The 19675-nt window shown below is 37.4% G+C and overlaps 1 protein-coding gene across 5 annotated transcripts in view; it reads left to right on the top strand.

Annotated features, from left to right (window-relative positions):
• The first annotated feature begins 106 nt into the window (after positions 1-106).
• setd5 (SET domain containing 5) overlaps positions 107-19675 on the top strand; it is a 50432-nt gene continuing 30863 nt past the window's right edge. For 3 of the 5 annotated variants that reach the window (XM_051896000.1, XM_051896003.1, XM_051896004.1), the window contains exons 1-2: positions 176-632; positions 14010-14244. In XM_051896000.1, the coding sequence (XP_051751960.1) occupies positions 14174-14244 (71 nt within the window). In that variant the 5' untranslated portion in view covers positions 176-632; positions 14010-14173. Of the gene's footprint in view, positions 633-14009; positions 14245-19675 lie in introns of all 5 variants that reach the window. The other 2 variants (XM_051896002.1, XM_051896005.1) reach the window with 2 other exon arrangements.

A 19675-nucleotide genomic window follows, 5' to 3' on the forward strand; every position in this document is an offset into this window, starting at 1 on the left:
AAAAACAAGGTTCTGCCTCTTTTTCGTCTACGACAACATTAAGCTCCGCGACGATCCAACAGGATATGCGCGTTCCTGTTAGTTACACCGATTGACACATTCTTGCCCTATAGCAAACCAGAGGGCGCGAGCTAAGCTGAAATTCCGCCTTCATAATGAACCCCTGCTCCGCTGTGGAGGAAACCCTGTATTATGGTTGTGTGTAGGCTTCGCTGGGAGCCGCGGTTGATGCCGGTGTAGAGAGGGGGATGGGCAATACTGCAAATGTAAAGGACATGAGATTGAATCACAGCCTTGAATCACCAAGTGCTGTACATACCCATATAAATATCGACTATAATTTTGTAAAATAACATTGTATATTGATGTATTCTTTAGCAACTCAACGTGAACATTTGAAGACCGCACAATGTCGTAAATGGGAGAAAATGTGAAACTTTCAACTCTTGCGTAAGGGACACTGAGAAGTTTGGAAAATAGCCTGAGAGCCTCGCGGTCTACAGTTCACAGGAAACACCGAGGTTGCAAGAGAAGGCCTCCTGTTCTGCCTCGCATTGATGTTGGATTTTTTAAAAACACAAAATACCTTTAATAGGCTTTTGAATTTCAATTACGTTGGGAGGACGCTGTAGGTAAGGTATTTTGTTATTTCTATGAAGGTTTTGGTGGCAATAGCTTATGTTTTTAATGAACTAGGTAAAGTTGATGCAGAAGTTGGGAGCTCAGTTTATCAGCTCTTGTTTATCAACACGAATTGTAGCTTTCCTCTTTCAACTCATCTTGGTTGAATGTTTCTGCTGTCACGTTAATAAATAAAATCAATTTTTTAATGATGTAACACCGTGTTGGTTGGTCTGCATGTTAGCTTGATGTAGCCATAATCACAATCTCACTTTGCCAAGAACCTCGTGCTAAGAACTGCTTTTTGCTGTAAACATTCAGTGATTGGCCTACTGTTATGCTGCCTGTCTTACCTTTTGCACCTATATCACATTCATGGCATTCAACATAGTACATGATCAAAGTTAGCAAAGGTATCATTTTAGTTAGCCGTTAGCTTAGCTGAAAGAGGCTGTCTTAAAAGCTAGTACGATTTAAATGCATTAAAGTGTTAAAAATCAAAGGATCTTAATTTGTAAATAAGAGGAGAAATGTTTGAAATGGGGTTCGTGGCAGAAACTGTGACTCTGGGCATTTTAGTGTTAGTTGGCTTGTTCTTGTATTAATCAAGTTTATATGTGAAAACAGACATGGTAGAGTTTGTATTTACAACATTTGTGCTTGTCAGAATCGAATTTGATAGACTCAGTTTTCCGAAAACATTGGAAATTACGTATTCGGTTGCTTAACTGTATTGCTTAGCTTCGTATAACTTGGAGGTACTTTGTTAGACTCAAAGTGGATTTATTTTTTGTCTCTTCTAAAAGAAGATAGTTTGTCGGGATAAGCAGATATCCTGTTGAGGACTGCTCTCTGCTTCTCTACATCTAACGTATATTTTTGATATAGCCTGCTTCCATCTTGTTGACTATGAGAGAACTTTATGTATTTATTATTTCTTGATATGGTCTGTTTTCTTTGGGAAACGAAAATAATGCGAACCCCAAGAACCGTGACTTGCTTTTCTCATTCTTCACCTCCGCCTCCCCCATCAACCAACCCCCAACTCGATCCATGAGAAATGGGTGGTATTTCTAAGGGGAACTCGCCTTTCCTTTTTTAGCCTCCATTTTTATTTCAACAACAAGTGAGTGGAAACGACAAGGAAGAGAAGGAGACCGAGGGTGATTGGAACTCAACCAGATTGAGATACATATATAAAATTTATAAATGTGTGTATGTATGTATGTGTATATATATATATATATATATATATATATATATATATATATATTAGTTTTTAGTGTGACAGTTTTCGAATGCTTCAAATAAGTAACATTTGCTGTTCTGTTATTTCCAGCGTGTCAAATGAACCGCGAGGAAACGCCTGCTGTTGTGGCAAGGCCGCGTACTCCATACTCAGGGTTACTTTTACATACATACATTCATATATACACACACACACATTACATTATTTTAGCAGTCCTCTGGCTGTATACTGTACTGTGTGTCTGTTCACTGATAAATTTGATATCATCAGGACCCTGAACAAAGAGTGTCCGTAACAGTGCCTGATAGAATTCACACATTATTGAAATGTTATGCTATTTGTATTGACTGCGTCAGGTAAAACAGAACTGTAAAGGAAACTGTTACACTGTATAAGATAGTGTTTGGGGGGGGGGGGACGGACGGACATATGTTTTTGTTGTTGTTATTAATGCTGGTCAAATGGACATAGTCTAACAGCTTCAGTAAAAATAATGACTGGCCATGTACCTACAAATTTTTATTCTCAAAATCAAACAGCTGTGTGTATGTCTTTGGATTTGCCTAAAAGACCACAGAAAGGAAGTGTCTTTTTTGTAGTTCTTGAAGAGCTTCCTGGCAACGGCAAGTGTATGATTGGGCTTGTCCGACATTTTCCCAGTATGTTTTCAGGTTTTATTTTCGTCCGCCTTGAACTATGTGAAACCTGATCTTTCTGTGACTCACCCAACTCGTTATCTAAAGTCAACGTGTGTCTTTGTCCAGAGACAAAAGACAAGCTTGGAAAATTTTAACTTTTAGCTGATTTGAAAGTAAAATAAATGCCTTGAAGCATTTTAGTATCAAAACTACTGGTTTCCATTTAGAATTTTTAAAAGAAAATGATGTATGATGCAATGAATGTACTGTTATGATGCTTTTTCATGATATATAGAATTGATATGCTTGGGCCAAATGTCTAATTTATTATTATTATTATTATTATTATTATTATTATATTTGCATTGTCGGGACTTTTTTTAATTTTTATTTTATTTATTTATTTATTTATTTATTTATTTATTTATTTTAGTTAACTGGTAGGACAATCTGTTTCTTTCAAAAAGATGTTTGGTTGATACCTGCGCTCTGTCTTCTCTAGACATGATAGGTGATTTCTTACCCTAAACCCATGCATGCACACATCATGGCTTATTGTGATCAGTGCTTTTTGAAAGGATATGTGAAATCTTTCTTTTTGTATTGATTAAAAAAAAAAAGTGTAAAGTGTAGAAAATACATGGAGAAAATAGTGTTTGTGTGTAGTTTTGTGGGGCCTTTAGCTCTTGTTATCTTATATGGGACTAAAAAATAGTTGCTGTGATGCCTGCGCCTCTTCTGCTTCCTGATAGGATGGTTACAGAGAGCCTCAGCCAATCAAATGCTTTCGAGTGTTGTTGGTCTCTCGCTCTCGCTCTCTCTCTCTCTCTCTCTCTCTCTCTCTCTCTCTCTCTCTCTCTCTCTCCCCCTCTCTCTCTCTCTCCCCATCCCCCTCCCTAACCAGTGCTTTGGAACAACTAGCAGCACAGTGAGTCTTAAAACAGCTTTTAGTAGCATAAACAATATTTTCTAACTGAAAGGGAGCAGAGCACAATGCGATATCCATATGTACTCTGTCAGTCAATGCTCTCTGGCCTCTTGTTTCTATGCGCCCTGTGCGGCCATTTTATCTCCTGAACAGTCTTCCAGGTATTTGGCAAGGGTGGGTCAGTCATCTTGAAAACAAGCTGGCAGAGAGAATTTATTTAAATAAAACTCTCTGGTGATAACGTCACAAATAGCCACCAGCCTTTGTAGATAAGGATTTGTTTTTGTGTTTGAATCATTTAAAAATTGTAGGCAGAAATGTGCGTGGCCACAATCCAATTTGTATTGTAAAAAGTAATGCTTCTTGATGCATCCCAGACAACAGAACGACCTCCTACTCCCCTGTCAATCAGCCTTTTCACAAAAAAAAAAAGCCTTTTTAACTTTGTTGGGTATGTGGCTTTAAAAAAAATAACACGTCCTATTGGATTTGAAAATTAGATTTTGAAAAGTCATGACGTCATAGGATATTTCCAGTATTCCTGATAGCAGGGTATTTCCTACTTTTGACAATTTTTAGCCTATGCCAAATTTAGTCATGCTGTCATTTCCTGTTTTGTGCATTTAGAAGACTGATACTAGTAGTAAATGGTTGTAACAGGGAATATTATCTTCCAGATGAGCAAGACATTTGTCTTTGACATTGTACTATTGGGGAATGTTAAATTCCCTCCATGTTAGCTAACAAGCACAAAATGTTAAAGTGCTATTTTAAAGGTGCTTAATTCTGTTTTGGAGGTCACCTATAACAGGTTTACATGCATCAAAGGTCAAAAAATGCTTTAATTTTCTCGTAATATATTGTACATCACCATTTTTCATTTTTCAAATTTTTCAATCAAACGATTTGTCCGATGCTTCAGTCTCTCTAAATCCTTCCTTTCTGCAAGCCTACTCTGCTCTGATTGGTCAGATGGCGCAGTCTGTTGTGATTGGTCTACCACTTACAGCGCGTACGTAATCGAAACGCCCTTTACCATAACTGATTCAGCTCCGGAGGCTTCCTAAAGCTCAGCGATTATACTGTAAGGATGGCGTTGATTTTACCATATCAATCCGACCATGAGTCCAATGATGAAACATTGGAAGAAGGACTTGAGCATGAATTTCTCAGTGATACACTACTCAGTTTGACGTATATATTATGAGATGTTCCAACTAATTCCTCTACATCAGCATTAAGAAGTGCATGTCCATCAACAAACTGATGTGTATTTTTCAGATTTATTGCAGTGCACATGTGGGAACTGTATTATTTACCTGTATCAATAATGGTGCTAACATTAGCCGGGCACTAACGTGAATGACTGATGTAACATTAAAGTTTATAAAGCAAATCTTGCTCCATCCTTTATCATTATTTAGAGTTGTAAGAACGACAGACAATCTGCAATAATGGACACAGTTTTAGGTAATAGTGAGCCACAGCTGATTTGCAGAAGTATTTCAGTAAGACAAGAATATCGTGGGTTAGCCGGAGACATACACAATATAAAACACAAAACTATGTATTTTAAACACCAAGTAGAAAATATATACGTCAATAATTAATTGTACTTACAGGCTGTGAGTTTGTCCAAATAAAGTCAGTACGGTCCCATCTTTAATTAATAAGTGTTTTGTAAATCCCATTTAGACCTCATGGAGATTTGAGAAGCAATCGTGAAAATGTTATTCTGCTGTTGTATCGGCTGTGGTAATTTTAACCACTAGGCAAATGTGTTACCCAGCGACGTGTGTAGCCATCACAGAAGTGGGATTCTAATTCCTAACGATTCGTTTAAGCGGTTCAAAGTTGATTCTTTATTTTGAGAGACAATAACTTTATTTATCGTGCACTTTCGGCTTCACAAATTTGCAGATCATTTACATTCACAAACAGCTACATTACACATTGCATAAAAGGTAATATTGAAAAAGCATAATAGGGGCACTTTAAAATAAAATGATGTGAGAATTTCTGGTAGTTTGAGCCTGGTTTTCCTTAGTAGCTAACATTTTTACATTTGTGTCCTTACTGTAAGTGTTAAAATGTTATGCATTATTTCTGTTTTGAATAATGGACCATTTAGATGTTTGCAAATAGCGATGACGTTTTTTTTTGTGGGCAGAGATACCTGGTGGTAGAAAATGTCAGCTCTGCAGTAACAGTAAATGGAAGCCACGGAATGATAAAAGGTCATTTCGAGTTTATATCTCACAATTCTGAGAAGTCAGAATTGCAGAATATAAAATCAGAATTGTGAGATATAAACATGTTATTCTGTCTTTTTTCCTCCAGAATTGCGAGTTTGTATCCTGCAGTTCTGACTTTTTTTTTTCTCTCAGAATTGTGATATAAACTTGGAAGTTATAAAGTCTGAATTGTAAAAGTTGACTGCAAGTTTTTACCTTCACAGACTTCAGTGATTGAGTGCCTAACAGGAAAATTCATCTACTCAGTAGTTTGCTTTTACAGTCTCATGCTCAGATCTTCAGACTGACTAAATGGTCGCGTTTTACAACTTTTTTTTTTTTTTCCCAGTGAGACTAAAATTTATATTTTGCTAATATAATGATTGTGCCTGAAGAATAACTTGAGAACTTTATTATGCCTGGTCTCGGTATGATCTCAGTGAGCTTTTAATACGTTTTATGCTTGCGCAGGATGATGATTTTAGCTTTTTCCGACATTTCAGTGTGTACGAGAAACATTTGGAAAATGTTTAAACGGTTGTGTGGATAGAGAGCATTTTATATGTATTATCAAGTTTAGTGTAGACGTAACCTAAACAGCACTGCAAGATCCAGTGAGAAGCTTTTGAATTTGATGCAGAATTCTGTTACAAGGGCCTAAGTGAATTGAACTAGTTTAAACTGACTTTTTTTAGATATTTAAACTGACATTCTTAACAGCACTAACACTGAAAAATAGAAGAAACATGGTGACAGATGTCAGACAGGTGCCAGCTGTTAACCCTTGTGCTGTGTTGAAAACCTAACACTTGTATTGTTCCCAGTCAAAAATGGCCAGCCTGCAAAAGGAACTGGAACTGAGCGATCGTAGGCCTTATTTAAGCTTATGTACCTGTTATCTGTGGATAATTTTATCAAGTTTACGTGAAACATGAAAAAAAAAAAACTGTTTATTACAATAGTGTGCTTTAATGTTTAACCAGGAAATTTGTTTTGAAATGGTTTTATTTTAATTTTATTTATTATAAAATGGCACAAACAAAGTCTCACTTGTGGTGTTCCCGGTCAAAAATTAAAAATAATTTAAAGAAAGATGACAAACAGATTGAATCCAATATTTGGTGATAAAATAGCATAAGAGATTTATACAAGCTATTTTTTGTAGGCCGGTCATTTTTGACAGTGAACACCACAAGTGAAACTTTGTGCCATTTTGTACAAAATGGTTAAACTAGTCAAACATTAAAGCACACTAGTATGATACACAGTGCACATTTTTTGTTCATATTTTATGTAAAATTGAAATATGTAAGATTATCCACAAATAACGCTTTTTTTCACTCAAAAACTGAGGTATATAACCTCAGATAAATAAGGCCTGATCAATCAATTCCAAAAAGAAAATATAAGACATGTCCCAATTGAAAGAAAACAAGTTGACAAAAAGATTGAATCCAATATTTGGTGATGTAGCATAATGAGTGATTTATAAGCAATTTTTTGTAGCATCACAAGTGTTACAATGTAGAAAAACCCCCCCACAAAATTACAAAAAGTATCAAAACATTTTTTGGGAAGTTATTAGAACGTTAAGTTACTGAATGTTAGTGGCCGGGGCTTATGGTGGATGAAAGTATTCATTGATGACTGCTTCTAGAGCAAGACATATGCAAATGTATTTGCCCGTGTGACGTCACACATCATACAACATACAAGATTTCTTGGAACTTTGTAACAGAAATGCTTTTTTTGTGCTGAGGAGAATTTAAGCTATGAAACTTGCAGGTTGTTTTAATGGTATTAAGACCTCTTGTAAGTCAAAGAAGTAAGGAAAATTTTATTTCTCTTGTCATAACCCCTAATGTGTGTTGTTGTTGTTTTTTTTTTTTTTTTTGTTGTTTTTTTCTCTCCCTGAGGAGCCATGCATTTACCCATGGTTGTCTACAAATATATGATGCTATAGATTAGAAGAACAATGGTGATTTTTCCCAAGTCAAACCAAGTGCTTTACTGTCAAATATCCATTTCTATTAGACAAATTCTATAATATTTTTAGTAACTACACTGTACCAGTGCCACTGCACACATGTGGAGCCCTGGTTGTTTATATTCATGCTCTTGCAAACTGTTTTATGTTTTAATTCAAACTTGTAGATTTATGAGTTTATAGTATTTTACAGTCAAGTAGTATAGTTGTAGTGTGAAAGCATTTTATATATTACAAGAGATGGATTTTACAGATTTAAAGTTCTTATGGACACATTTATCAAAAATGCTTCTTTAAACATCAAAACTGTAGAAGACATATAAAAACATGTTTAGACCAACAAAAAAAACTCCAAAAGAGATGCAGAAAGGGGGAGGTATACACACATTTTGTGTGTAATTTGATAATTTAGGCACACACCCGAGTTAAGCTCAAAGTATGTTTTGCTTTGGGCGTTCTGCTTCGCCTTGGAGCACGCACACACAGGGAGGTGCGTGTCAGACAGAATGCAGGTACCAAATTAAGATTTATTTCATGGCTGTATCAAACGTGTCCCACATCTTAGCAACAGTAGCTTAAAGTTTATGGCAATCACTTCAACTTTGTACAAACCAGTATGAGTGGGGGGAAAAATTCAACCAATTTGACAAAGTGTATCTGTATCTTTAGAAACATTACCATTATAAAGGATGCAAATGGAGATTAAAATGAAAATAAGTTTATTTGAATAAAGGCTCAGTAAAAAGAGAATTTGGGAAGAGAATTGAAAGATTCCAAGTGTAGTCCAGTAAAATTCATGAGATATTGTTCTCTATTTGTGGAAGATCGATGAGCAGATTGCGAGGCAAATCAGTGTATGTTTTTTAGAAGAACACTATTAAAAAAAATAATCCAAGAGTCTACAACACTTGGTAAGATGAAAAGAGCTCTTGCTAAAAATATATATTTTGATATAATAGCAAATTACAAATACCAATCACTACAATATTTTACTGAACAATATCAATAATTAAAAATGTTGACTTTCAAAATCTTTCGTTACAGAATTAAAATGTATACTTTTTTTTTTTTTTTTAAACGTTGGACAGTAAATGTTTTTTATGATTTTAAATATTCAAACCACTTCCTCTAAATCATTTAGAGACCATGGAACCTCAAGTTATAGACCTAGTCAGGGTGGACGCCATATTGAATTTTACCGACTATGTCTTACAGTGATACTCGCCAATACGGGCATTTTTGACATAATTTTGTGTGAATATGTCCATTCAAGTGCAAGAACGCCTGAAAGAGAACTCAATTTAGTAGGGCTGGACCCAAATATTCGAATATTCGTTCAGTGGGTTGGTATTCAATTTTCAATTTTGGGATTCGAATATTCGTTTTTTTTTTTTTGTGTGTGTGTGTGTGTGTGGGTTTTTTTTTTTTTTTTTTCTTCCCACACACGTGACATCCCCCACACGCGAAACGGTTCTCATTCACGCTTGAATATGTTTACACTGTAAAATCTGGTGAAATACAGTACTCTTACGCAGCAACACACCCACCACATGAAGTCGATTATATGAACAGTTCTCGACATAATCAAAATGCAAACAGACAGACAGACACAGAGATTCCTGCTGTAAGTTGTTGTGTACAGAGCAAATAGGGATAGCTCACTTAGCTTGAGTTATTGATACCAGACTTCACGGAGGCGATTGACGTTTCACAACTGGCACTTTATTCCCCATGAAACTCATGTAACTGTCCGTTGCAAATGTTATGCCGTCCACAGCATTACTTAATAAAGAAAATAACTTTAAATGAGCAACAAAAAAAACAGAAATAACCTGTATACATGTGGTGCTCGAGTCGCACATACAATGCAGATCGACAGTTCAACTGGGAGTGTGCAGCTCTTAAAGAGGCCACACCGTATTTCTACTTGTTACACTGCCTTTATTAGAGAAGAATATGTTCAGCCCCCTCCTTCCGAAGCTTTGAATATTCGTTGTGGATTACTACCGAAGCTTCGAAGCTCAAAAAATGGTATTCGGACCAGCCCTACAATTTAGTATTCGCACACTGTCAGAGTTGTGGCTTCTGGGCGCACGCTTCGAATGTGTGTTGCGCGCACAAAACTTCTCAAACAGCGAGTACTGAAATGAGTTCTCTTTCATGTCTTGCACTTGAAATAACTAAACTGGCGAAGATCAAAAACACACGTGCAAATGATAAACTTTTGTGACGATGCAGCACTGGCCTGATCAGGCAAGTGAGGGTTCCGTCTACTGTCCCAAGCGTCGTTCATGCTGGCTCCGGGCCATCGGGAAGTCCTTATTGTCGAGCCCTGGAACATGAGACCTTTGTTTTACAGAAAATCCATGTTTGTCACTGTCGTTTTACTTTATTGGAGCCAATTGACTGTTCTGTACTTGTTATTTAGGATAATGTGTTGCTACTTTCTGACAGTCACTGTAGAATTTGTATCAAAAAATATTTGCCCTACAAAGATTTTGTTTTTCCCAGTATGCTGTGACAAAACTGACTGAGATGAATACATTAAATGCAATCTTATATATAATCTTAGATTTAACTTCATCTAAAAATGCCTTAACGGACTCCATTTTACTCATAACAGATCCTTTTAATTCATATTTAATAATCATCATATTCATTCTTTTCCATTATTGTCTGGCCGCTCTGCCATAAAGCCCACATAGGTGGTGTCTTTTTGTGATGGTTGTCCTTTTGCAGGTTTCTCCCACGGTTTTTCACACATGATCAGTGAAGCTCAACCAGAGTGACTGTGTTCTTGGTCACCTCTCTTAACAAGTTTTTAAAATTTAAGTATTGATTTGGTACCAAAGGGCTAACATAGATCTTTTGACAACACTAGGATGGCATGTACATTGATGTGGAAACTAAAGCATTTTAGCAAAAGGCTGCAACATAACTAAATGTGAAAAAATGAAGGGGTATTATGCCAGTATATCTGGAAACGTTGTCAATGTGCGGTAACACTGTCATGTGAATCTATGGGTGTTTTTACATGTGGCTAATGGTATGGTTTGCTAAAAATGTCCTTTGAACACAAATTAGTCTGGGCTCACTTGATTTTTTCCATTCGCGAATTCCAATGTGGTTTGTAATCGGCTGTCCATCATGGCGGCTGCTTCTCTCAGAATTATCAGTAATTCTCTCAAATTATTCGTTCACAACGTATACTTGTTTACTGTAATTTCAACCGCTTTCGAAACTGTGTAAGAGAGAAGTGGCTGTGCGCCTTGCCAGTTTAAACATTTTTATACGGTTTTACGAGCACACGCACCTAAAGCGCATGCACAGAAAACCAGCTGTCACAGCGCGTGTACTAAACTGAATTATCTGTAGCGTCTTACTGCGTTTAAAGTTTTAAAAACACACAAGGTTCACATAAACATTTGGTTTTGTCTTAAGTGAACGTAAACATCAGGAAGAAATCATGTATGTATTTCAGTATATTGGATCCCTGCATAACTGTAGTTCTTAAAGTGACCGCCTAATATAAGAATCGGCATACATTTTATTCATACAGTGAAGTGTATGCAGATTTATTTTTTCTTTTGATTATTCCATTTCTTACTTGAATGTTGTTTTTAGGTATACCTACTGTACCTGGAAAATTTAAAGCAGTTTATTTTATTTGCATCTTTCTTTTATTATATTTGTCCTGTTGTTTTTTTTTTTCTATGTTATCATTGCCTCCTGCAATGGAAAAACATGATCCAAAGTAAAACAATTCAAAATAAATGTTATTTACAAAAGTGGATGTGTGATATAGTGCAAGAATATGGGTGTAGTATTGCAACAATTTATATTTTTGTGCCATAGATAAACAACTTAGAGTTAAGCTCATTCAACAGCATTTGTAGCAATGTTGTTTTACAAAATCTTTACAAACGAATATCTTGGTTAGTGAGGCACATACAATGTAAGTGAATGGGATTAAATTTTGAAGGCCATAGGGTCAGACATCAAACACTGAACTGGACTAGATCCAAAAAGCAACAGTATGAACACAAAGAGGTCTGAGACCAAATTCCTACTTAAGTGGACTCAAAAAGGATCTGAGTCCTCCTTCAGGGACAGGGACAGTGTGAACGTAAACAGAACTTGGTCCTTTTTCACTTGTTCACCTCTTGGTTCACTTAAGGCCCCGATATACTTCAAACGAAGTTCTTTTTCGTTCTTCGTTTAGGGGTAAAACGAAGTTCGAAATACGTGAGCAGCGATATACTGTAATCGAACATCTGACACCACCCACACTGCTGAAAGCGCTGTTTATAGATGGATATGTAAATATGTGCTGTGCACTTTCTTCTCAGTAACAAAAAAAAACACAACAAAAATGAGAAAATGGCAAGCATTTTTTTATAGAAAGCATAAGAAAAGTGTCTGATCATAACGTTGATATGTTAGCACGAACTCTGCAAATTAGCACTTCAGTCACATCACATTCGTTTATATAGCACTTTATTCAATAGACTGCTTAAAAGCAAGCAGCTTTACAGTATCAAACATGAAAAACAGTTTTAGTGCCTCATTTCATCAGAAGCACAACTTAATTTTGTACTATAAAGCGTATCATGTTTTCACCTGTGGAGATCTTACCTCAACGAACTCAACAGATGAAATGAGTCAGAGAAGAGTTTCATGTGAAAGAAGGCTGAGCCTCAGCGCACACCTCCTATTACATTATCGTCAAGGACCAATGATAGTAGGCGTTTTGCAGCTGGAACAAATTTTTCCTGAGAGTTCGCTTTGCCAAGCCGTTTCGAACTCCCAAAACGAACTTTGTTTTGGCCTGATTTTGTTCGAAATGACATCACATCAGTTCGTTCTTCGATTTCATTTGAAGTATATCAGGGCCTTTAAAGGAGTTTGGTTCTTTTAAAAGTGTCATTTGTGGTGTTTGGTCTGCAGTTTCACCATTTTTGTTTTGTCTGTAGTAAGTTGAGGGCAACATAATTTTTCATGTTATTTGCCATTTCTATCACTTAGCTGGCCCACTTTTACTTACACATAGTACACTTAATATTGTAATATACAAAATACTAATGTGTGATTATTGTTGTTTTTAGTCATATGAATGAAAAAAGAGCTAGATATTTTAGGACCTTTAGTTTTTGCCTTTTATTTAAAGGGTTAGTTCACCCAAAAATGAAAATGTCATTTATTACTCACCCTCATGTCGTTCTACACCCGTAAGGCCTTCGTTCATCTTCAGAACACAAATTAAGATATTTTTGATTAAATCCGATGGCTCAGTGAGGCCTCTATAGACAGCAATGCCAACTTCTCAAGATCCAGAAAGGTACTCGAAACATATTTAAAACAGTTCACGTGAGTTCAGTGGTTCAATCTTGATATTATAAAGAGAGGAGAAGTTTTTTTTTTTGGCGTACAAAAAATTAAAATAACGACTTTTCAACGATATCTAGTGATGGCCGATTTCAAAACACTGCTTCGAATCTTTTGTTGTTTTCACTGTATGAATTAAATATAGACAGATCCTTATTACAGCTACAAAAGATATTCAGTCAAGAGCAGTAAGTATATTTCTTTTTCTGATTTTTCTAGAATTTATTAGGCTGCTGTCACTTTAAGACCTAATGCACATATTCAATATACTATACAAATGTGATTCCCCAACCCACCTGCAAACTGTTTGTTCACTTAAGACATTACTGGGGTTTAGATGAATACTCACCAAGATGTGCATTTTGACATTTTTGTGTGTGTTTGATGGTTTAGATGCATTTTTGTGTAAATTTTTGGGAGCTTTTCCGCTTTTCCATCGTCAGGCCAAACCATTCTCTTTGCTTAACTGTTCTATTCCATGCTGATCAGGCAAAGCTGGTACAGATATGGTTTTATTTTCCACTGTGGGGCTGATAACAGCTGCTCTTTGGAATGTAATACAAATGCGTCTGTTGTTGCTTTGGTAACGGAATAGTTTACAGACGATATCAGATTTAAATAGTGTTATAGAGGATGATCAGATATTTCTTTTAATTGTATTATTATTTGTTTACTTTGCTTAAATAGCACACTTATCTAGCTACAGAGAAATTGTGAGCCAGGCAAACAGACAAGTGACAAATCCTGAGTAGCGACGTCACTATGCGCATTCTGCAAGCACGGTTAGCCAATCATGCTAAGAATTTGTAATTGTGCCGTCCTGTACCAGGCTCAAGTGGAAATATATCTGGAACCGTTCGACCCAAAGATGGAAAAGTGACTAAAGTTTGCACATTTTTAAGGCTGCATTTATACATAGGACATGTACTTAATCCTCTCTCTCTGTTTTTGTGGTTGTGTCTTTTAGGTCTCCTGATGTGCGTGACGTGGTATAGCAGCTCCCCATCTGAGGAGTGCTTCACTGCTGTCATTAGGAGCCCTTGATTCTCCTCATCCCTCCCCTTTCCTCTCCCTCCCCTCACCCCCTCCCTGCCCCCCCATCCCCTTCCCTGCTTTGCTGCGCTTGACGTCATGAGCATAGTAATCACACTGGGAGTCACCACACCTGAGACACCTTACACCGATATGGCCGCTGGATCAGAGTAAGTTTCAGTTATGAGCACTTTTTTCACTAACGTGGTTCTGATGCGGGTTCCTGGTTGGTGTCCGTTCTCAAACTGTTTCATAGGTTTCCACAGCAGAAAATTTGTTTTCACTCCCACTCCAAAAAGCTTTTGAGCAAAGACCACATAACGCAAAAGTGTCGGTGCTGTCTACGTAACTGTGTAACATGCCACTTTGTTTTTAGACAGTCACATGACACGTTACAACAAAAACAGTCAAGTTTGTGAAAGTGACATGTGAAGGCCAAGTATGGTATACTCGGAATTCGTCCTCTTATTTAATCCATCCAGTTAGTGCACACATCTTAGGAGTAGTGAGCAGTGAACACATACACACTGCAAACCGTGGACACGCACATCCCAAGCAGTCGGCAGCCATTTTTGCTGTGGTGCCGGGGAAGCAATTGGGGGTTAGGTGCCTTGTTAAAGGGCATCTCAGTCATTTCCTGCTGGTACTGAGACTTGAAACCCCAACCTTCGGGTTACCAGTCTGATTCTCTAACCATTAGGCCACACGACTCCCCCTGTAGCTGGATTTGCCTGGCTGTGCACTGGCCAAGAATGGTGTCTGGCAGCAGAATGTGAACCATTTTAATGGAAAAGGGGTAATGAGAGTGGCTTATTTAGTGCATTTTGTTTCTCCATAGTTAACCGTATCCATTTCATTCAGAGTGAAATGTGAAATTTACAGTGGAAAAATACAAACATATTAGTTTAGACTGAGAGAAATGGGAACTTCTGGTTAGGCGAACTATGAAGGTAAACGTGTCCGTGGGGGTTCCTGCAGAATTCGACCATATTTCGATACTTATGCACATTTCAATATAATACTCCAGTGTCTATGTTTAGTGTTGGTTAGTGGTGTTTTATTGTTTTTCATCTCTTGCAACAAAAATGAAAACTAAAAGCAGTAAAGGAAGTAACGTGCAGACATCGCAACAGCGGCCTGCTACTACAAGCACGTCCTCGGCAGAGCGGGATTCAGCCAGCCCGGAGGAGTGTACTGAGTTCGCGACGACTTCAAATGATACACAGTACCTTAACCGAGATACCAAGTTGTTCAAAGATCTTGCGGAAATATTTTGCTCCGAGTTGCGGTCCATGTTGGGCGATGATTTGGCTATCATCAAGAGATTCGAGATTCAGGCGGTTGAAGCGGAATTCTGTAATAGTATGGTTTCGATGCAGACGGACATGTCGACACTGAAAAGTACAGTGAAGGACATGGAACACTCGCTTTCCACCTGTTCGGATGACATCACCGTACTTCAGGAGAAGGTAGAGTCTCTTTCGACCGCTGTGGTAAAAGTAGAGGATAAGTGTGAAGATCTGGAAGCTAGATCTCGTCGTAACAACATAAGGATAATTGGAGTTCCAGAAGAAAAACCCTCTACCACCATGGCGATTTCCAAGCTACTTAAGGAGGCACTTAACATTGACAAGGACGTCATCATTGACAGGTCACATCGCGCATTACAGCCGAGGCCAAGACCGGGGAAACGTCCGTGAGTTATTGTGGCAAGACTACATTATCACTCGGATTGTGTCGATGTCTTAAAGCGGGCACGTGAGAAGAGACAGCTCAAAGTCGGTGATATGACTATATCAATCTTTCCGAATTTTACAGCAAAGACTGCTCGTGCCCGGTCTGCCTTCAATGATGTTCGTCAACAACTGTGCTCAATTCCTGGAGTGAAGTTTGGTTTTCTTCATCCAGCTAGGCTGTGCGTTACTTTTTGCGCGGGGTCGAAAGGCAGTTCAACTTACTGGATTTGGCTAAAGCATACTTTAATTATTTACAGTCTCATCAGAGTGTATCAAGTGATTCGTGAATGTTTACGCGTAGACGTGAGAGCTGAGTTGGGTAAGTTAACCCTTGGCATTATGCACGAGACACTGGACAATGCATTATACGTGAGACGCTGGACTATGGGCTGTTGTGAATGTGACTGTTTATTTGTTTTTTTCCCTCTTTTTTGGAGCTTGTCATAGTGTCTCAAGTGCAAACGATAATTGGAATATTATCGTTACTGTCTAATTACCAGTCATGCTTGGTAACTGTTTTATTTAATTACTGTATAAGTGCAATTCTATTGGTTATTGAAACAGAGTTAAAGCGGGTTATCTGTTCTACTGTGATAGCCTGCTACTGAATGTTATATACTGCAGGTCTCCATTCTCTTCTTGTTAATCTCTAATCGTGAGCAGTAAATGTATGGGTTGGCTCCCGTTGGAGTCTGCACATGAGGTCGAATCAATTGGGGATGCAGATATTGGATGTGCTTGGGTGGGTGGGGTTATTTTCGGATTGATCTGTGTGTGTTGTGTTTTGCTTTTGTTTTGTGTTTTGTTCTTTGTTTTTTGCTTTACAGGAGGTTTTTTTTTTTTTTTTTTTTTTTTCTTCTTCTTCAAGGGGAGTGTTTTAGTTTAGCAGAATAAATGGCTAATTCTCATGGTAATTTGACAAACCCAGTCAGTTCTACAGTAAGGTTTTTAACTTGGAATATTAAAAGCATGGGAAATCCCATAAAAAGGTCAAAGATATTTTTACATTTGAAAAGGTTAATTACTGACATTGCTTTTTTACAGGAGACACATTTGAGAAACCAAGATCATCTAAAGCTTAAGTGCACTTGGTTAGGGGACATTTTTCACTCTAATTTCAATTCAAAATTTTATTTTATTTATATTGTTTATAATCCTCAAGATAAGGTCATATTCCCGTATAGATTATTTTTTTTATAGATAGCTCCCTAATACCTAAAGTAACATCTGTATCTTACCATGCTATTATCTCTGATCATGCCCCTCTTAGTGTTGATACAGTTGTCTGTGCAGCCTAGATATTCATCATCATGGAGGTTAAATACTCTTCTTTTGTCTGATGAAAAATTCATTGATTTTATTTCAACCTCCATTGACAATTTTTTTTTTTTTTTTGGCTACAAATCAAGATGGGGTGGTTACTTATTCATTGCTTTGGGAGACACTTAAAGCTTACCTCCGGGGACAGATTATTTCTTATTCCGCACATTTAAATAGAGTTCGCAACACAAGGATACGTGAACTCACTTCCAATATTTTTCAGATTGATCAGCAGCTTGCCAACTCCCCTTCACAAGATCAATTTAAAAAACGTCTCGATTTACAAGCTGAACTTGATCTCATTCTGACCGATGATGCTGAGCAGCTTCTTTTGCATTCTCGTAGCACTTATTATGAGCATGGTGATAAGCTAGTCACCTCTTAGCTCATCAGTTAAGACGTCAAGCAGCTAGCCTACTGATTCCAGAGATTCAAGACCTATCTGGTAATTTGATATCTGATCCTGAAGGTATTAATGCCACCTTCAAATCTTTTTATTCATCTTTATACACTTCTGAATCTCCATCTGAGTGCCCATGATATGGCTTCCTTTTTACAGAACTTAAATTTTACCACAATTGATCCTGCTGTTGTTGGAGATCTCAGCCCCTATAGAAACCAATGAAATTAATCTGCCAATTAAAAGGATGCAAGGTAATAAAGCTCCTGGGCCCAACGGTTTTCCTGTCGAGGTTTTTTAAAAAAAAAAATTCAGAATAAACTGTCCCCATTACTTTTGTCAGTGTATACGGAATCTTTAGAGCATGGTTTCCTACCAGAGACACTTACACAAGCATCCATAATTCTGTTACTTAAAAGAGATAAGGATCCTAAGCTATGTGGTTCTTACAGGCTCCTTTCCTTACAGAATGGGATGCAAAGATTTTGGCTAAAGTGCTGGCTTCTCGCATTGAAAACATACTACCAATGATGATATCTGAGGAGCAAACAGGTTTCATCAGGGGGAGACAGTTATTCTTTAATATTCGTACTCTTTTAAATATAATTAATCTTAAACATTCCTCCCAGACACCTGAGGTTGTTATTTCACTCTGCTGAGAAAGCGTTTGATCGTGTGGAGTGGGAGTATCTTTTCACTGTGCTTCAAAAATTTGGGTTTGGGGATAATTTTATTAAATGGGTACGTCTTTTATATGCTTCTCCTCAGGCGAGTTTGCACACCAATAATAATAGATCCAGCTATTTTAGGCTGGGACAGGGAACACGACAGGGGTGCCCACTCTCCCCTTTGCTTTTTGCCCTGGCCAATGAGCCATTGTCGATCGCTTTGAGGTCCTCCCCGTTATTGCAGGGAGTGGTGAGGTCAGGCATTGAAATTAAACTATCACTTTATGCTGATGATCTATTATTATATGCATCTAACCCAATTTTACATTTTCCAATTTTATCCATGTTGCAAAAATTAGGCTCTTTTTCTGGATACAAAATAAATCTCCACAAATGTAAGTGTTTTCCGATTAATGCATTGGCTATCCTGCAGTCAGATGTTCCATTTAAATTAAGCAAAACAGGATTTAGATACCTGGGCATTAAATTACTCATTCTCTCTCTCCTCTTCTATCTGCTAATCTCTCTACTTTGTTTGAACAGACTAAGTCTGATTTTCAGCGATGGAGTAATCTGCCTCTATCACTGATAGGTCGGATTAATGCAGCGAAAATGAATGTTTTACCCAAGTTTCTTTTCGCCTTACAGTGCATTCCTTTGTTTCTCCTCAAGCGTTTTTTTTTTTTAAAACTATCGACCAGATTGTCACTGACTTTTTGTGGGGTGGTAAAGTGCCCAGAATTCTGAAATCGTTGCATCAAGGATGCCAGCTGAATGGTGGGCTCTCTTTACCTAATTTCATGTTTTACTATTGGTCAGTAAATATTCATAAGATAACATTTTGGCTTAGTTCATCTACAGCACAATCGTGCAGATTGGAAGCAAATTCATGCATATCTACCTCTCTGTTGGCTTTGCTCACTTCACCCCATCCTGTAATGTCTCTTCGGCTTCCTTTACACATAACCCAGTAGTTGTATCTACACTTTGGATTTGGTGCCAGTTTAGGCGACATTTTAAATGTACTTCTGCTTCAACTTTGATGCCATTATTGGAGAATCATATGTTTTCCCCATCTCTTACTGATCCTGTATTTAAACAGTGGCATGCTAAAGGCTTGATGTTTTCAAGACCTGTACAGAGATGGCACATTCTGTAGCAATATACAATTATCTTCTGATTTGGGATTGTCAGAGTCCCACTTGTATCGGTTTTTGCAGATTAGACACTGCTCTGCTACCTTGTTTTCTAGTTACCCATCTCTGCCCCCAAGGCTAGTATGGGAAGAATTTCTGCAATTCAATCCGCATCACAAATCACAAATTTGGAGAATTTATGGTTGTATTTTAGGTTTAAATGTCTGTTTGATTTGGCAAAATTAAAAGAGCTTGGGAGTCAGAATTGAGTGAAAATTTGAAGAGGACTGGTGGGCGGGTGTACCAGACAGAATACGTTCTAGTACAATTTGTGCACGTCT

The sequence above is a fragment of the Ctenopharyngodon idella genome, chromosome 6 (assembly GCF_019924925.1).
Source record: "Ctenopharyngodon idella isolate HZGC_01 chromosome 6, HZGC01, whole genome shotgun sequence".
In the NCBI taxonomy this organism is placed as follows: Eukaryota; Metazoa; Chordata; class Actinopteri; order Cypriniformes; family Xenocyprididae; genus Ctenopharyngodon; species Ctenopharyngodon idella.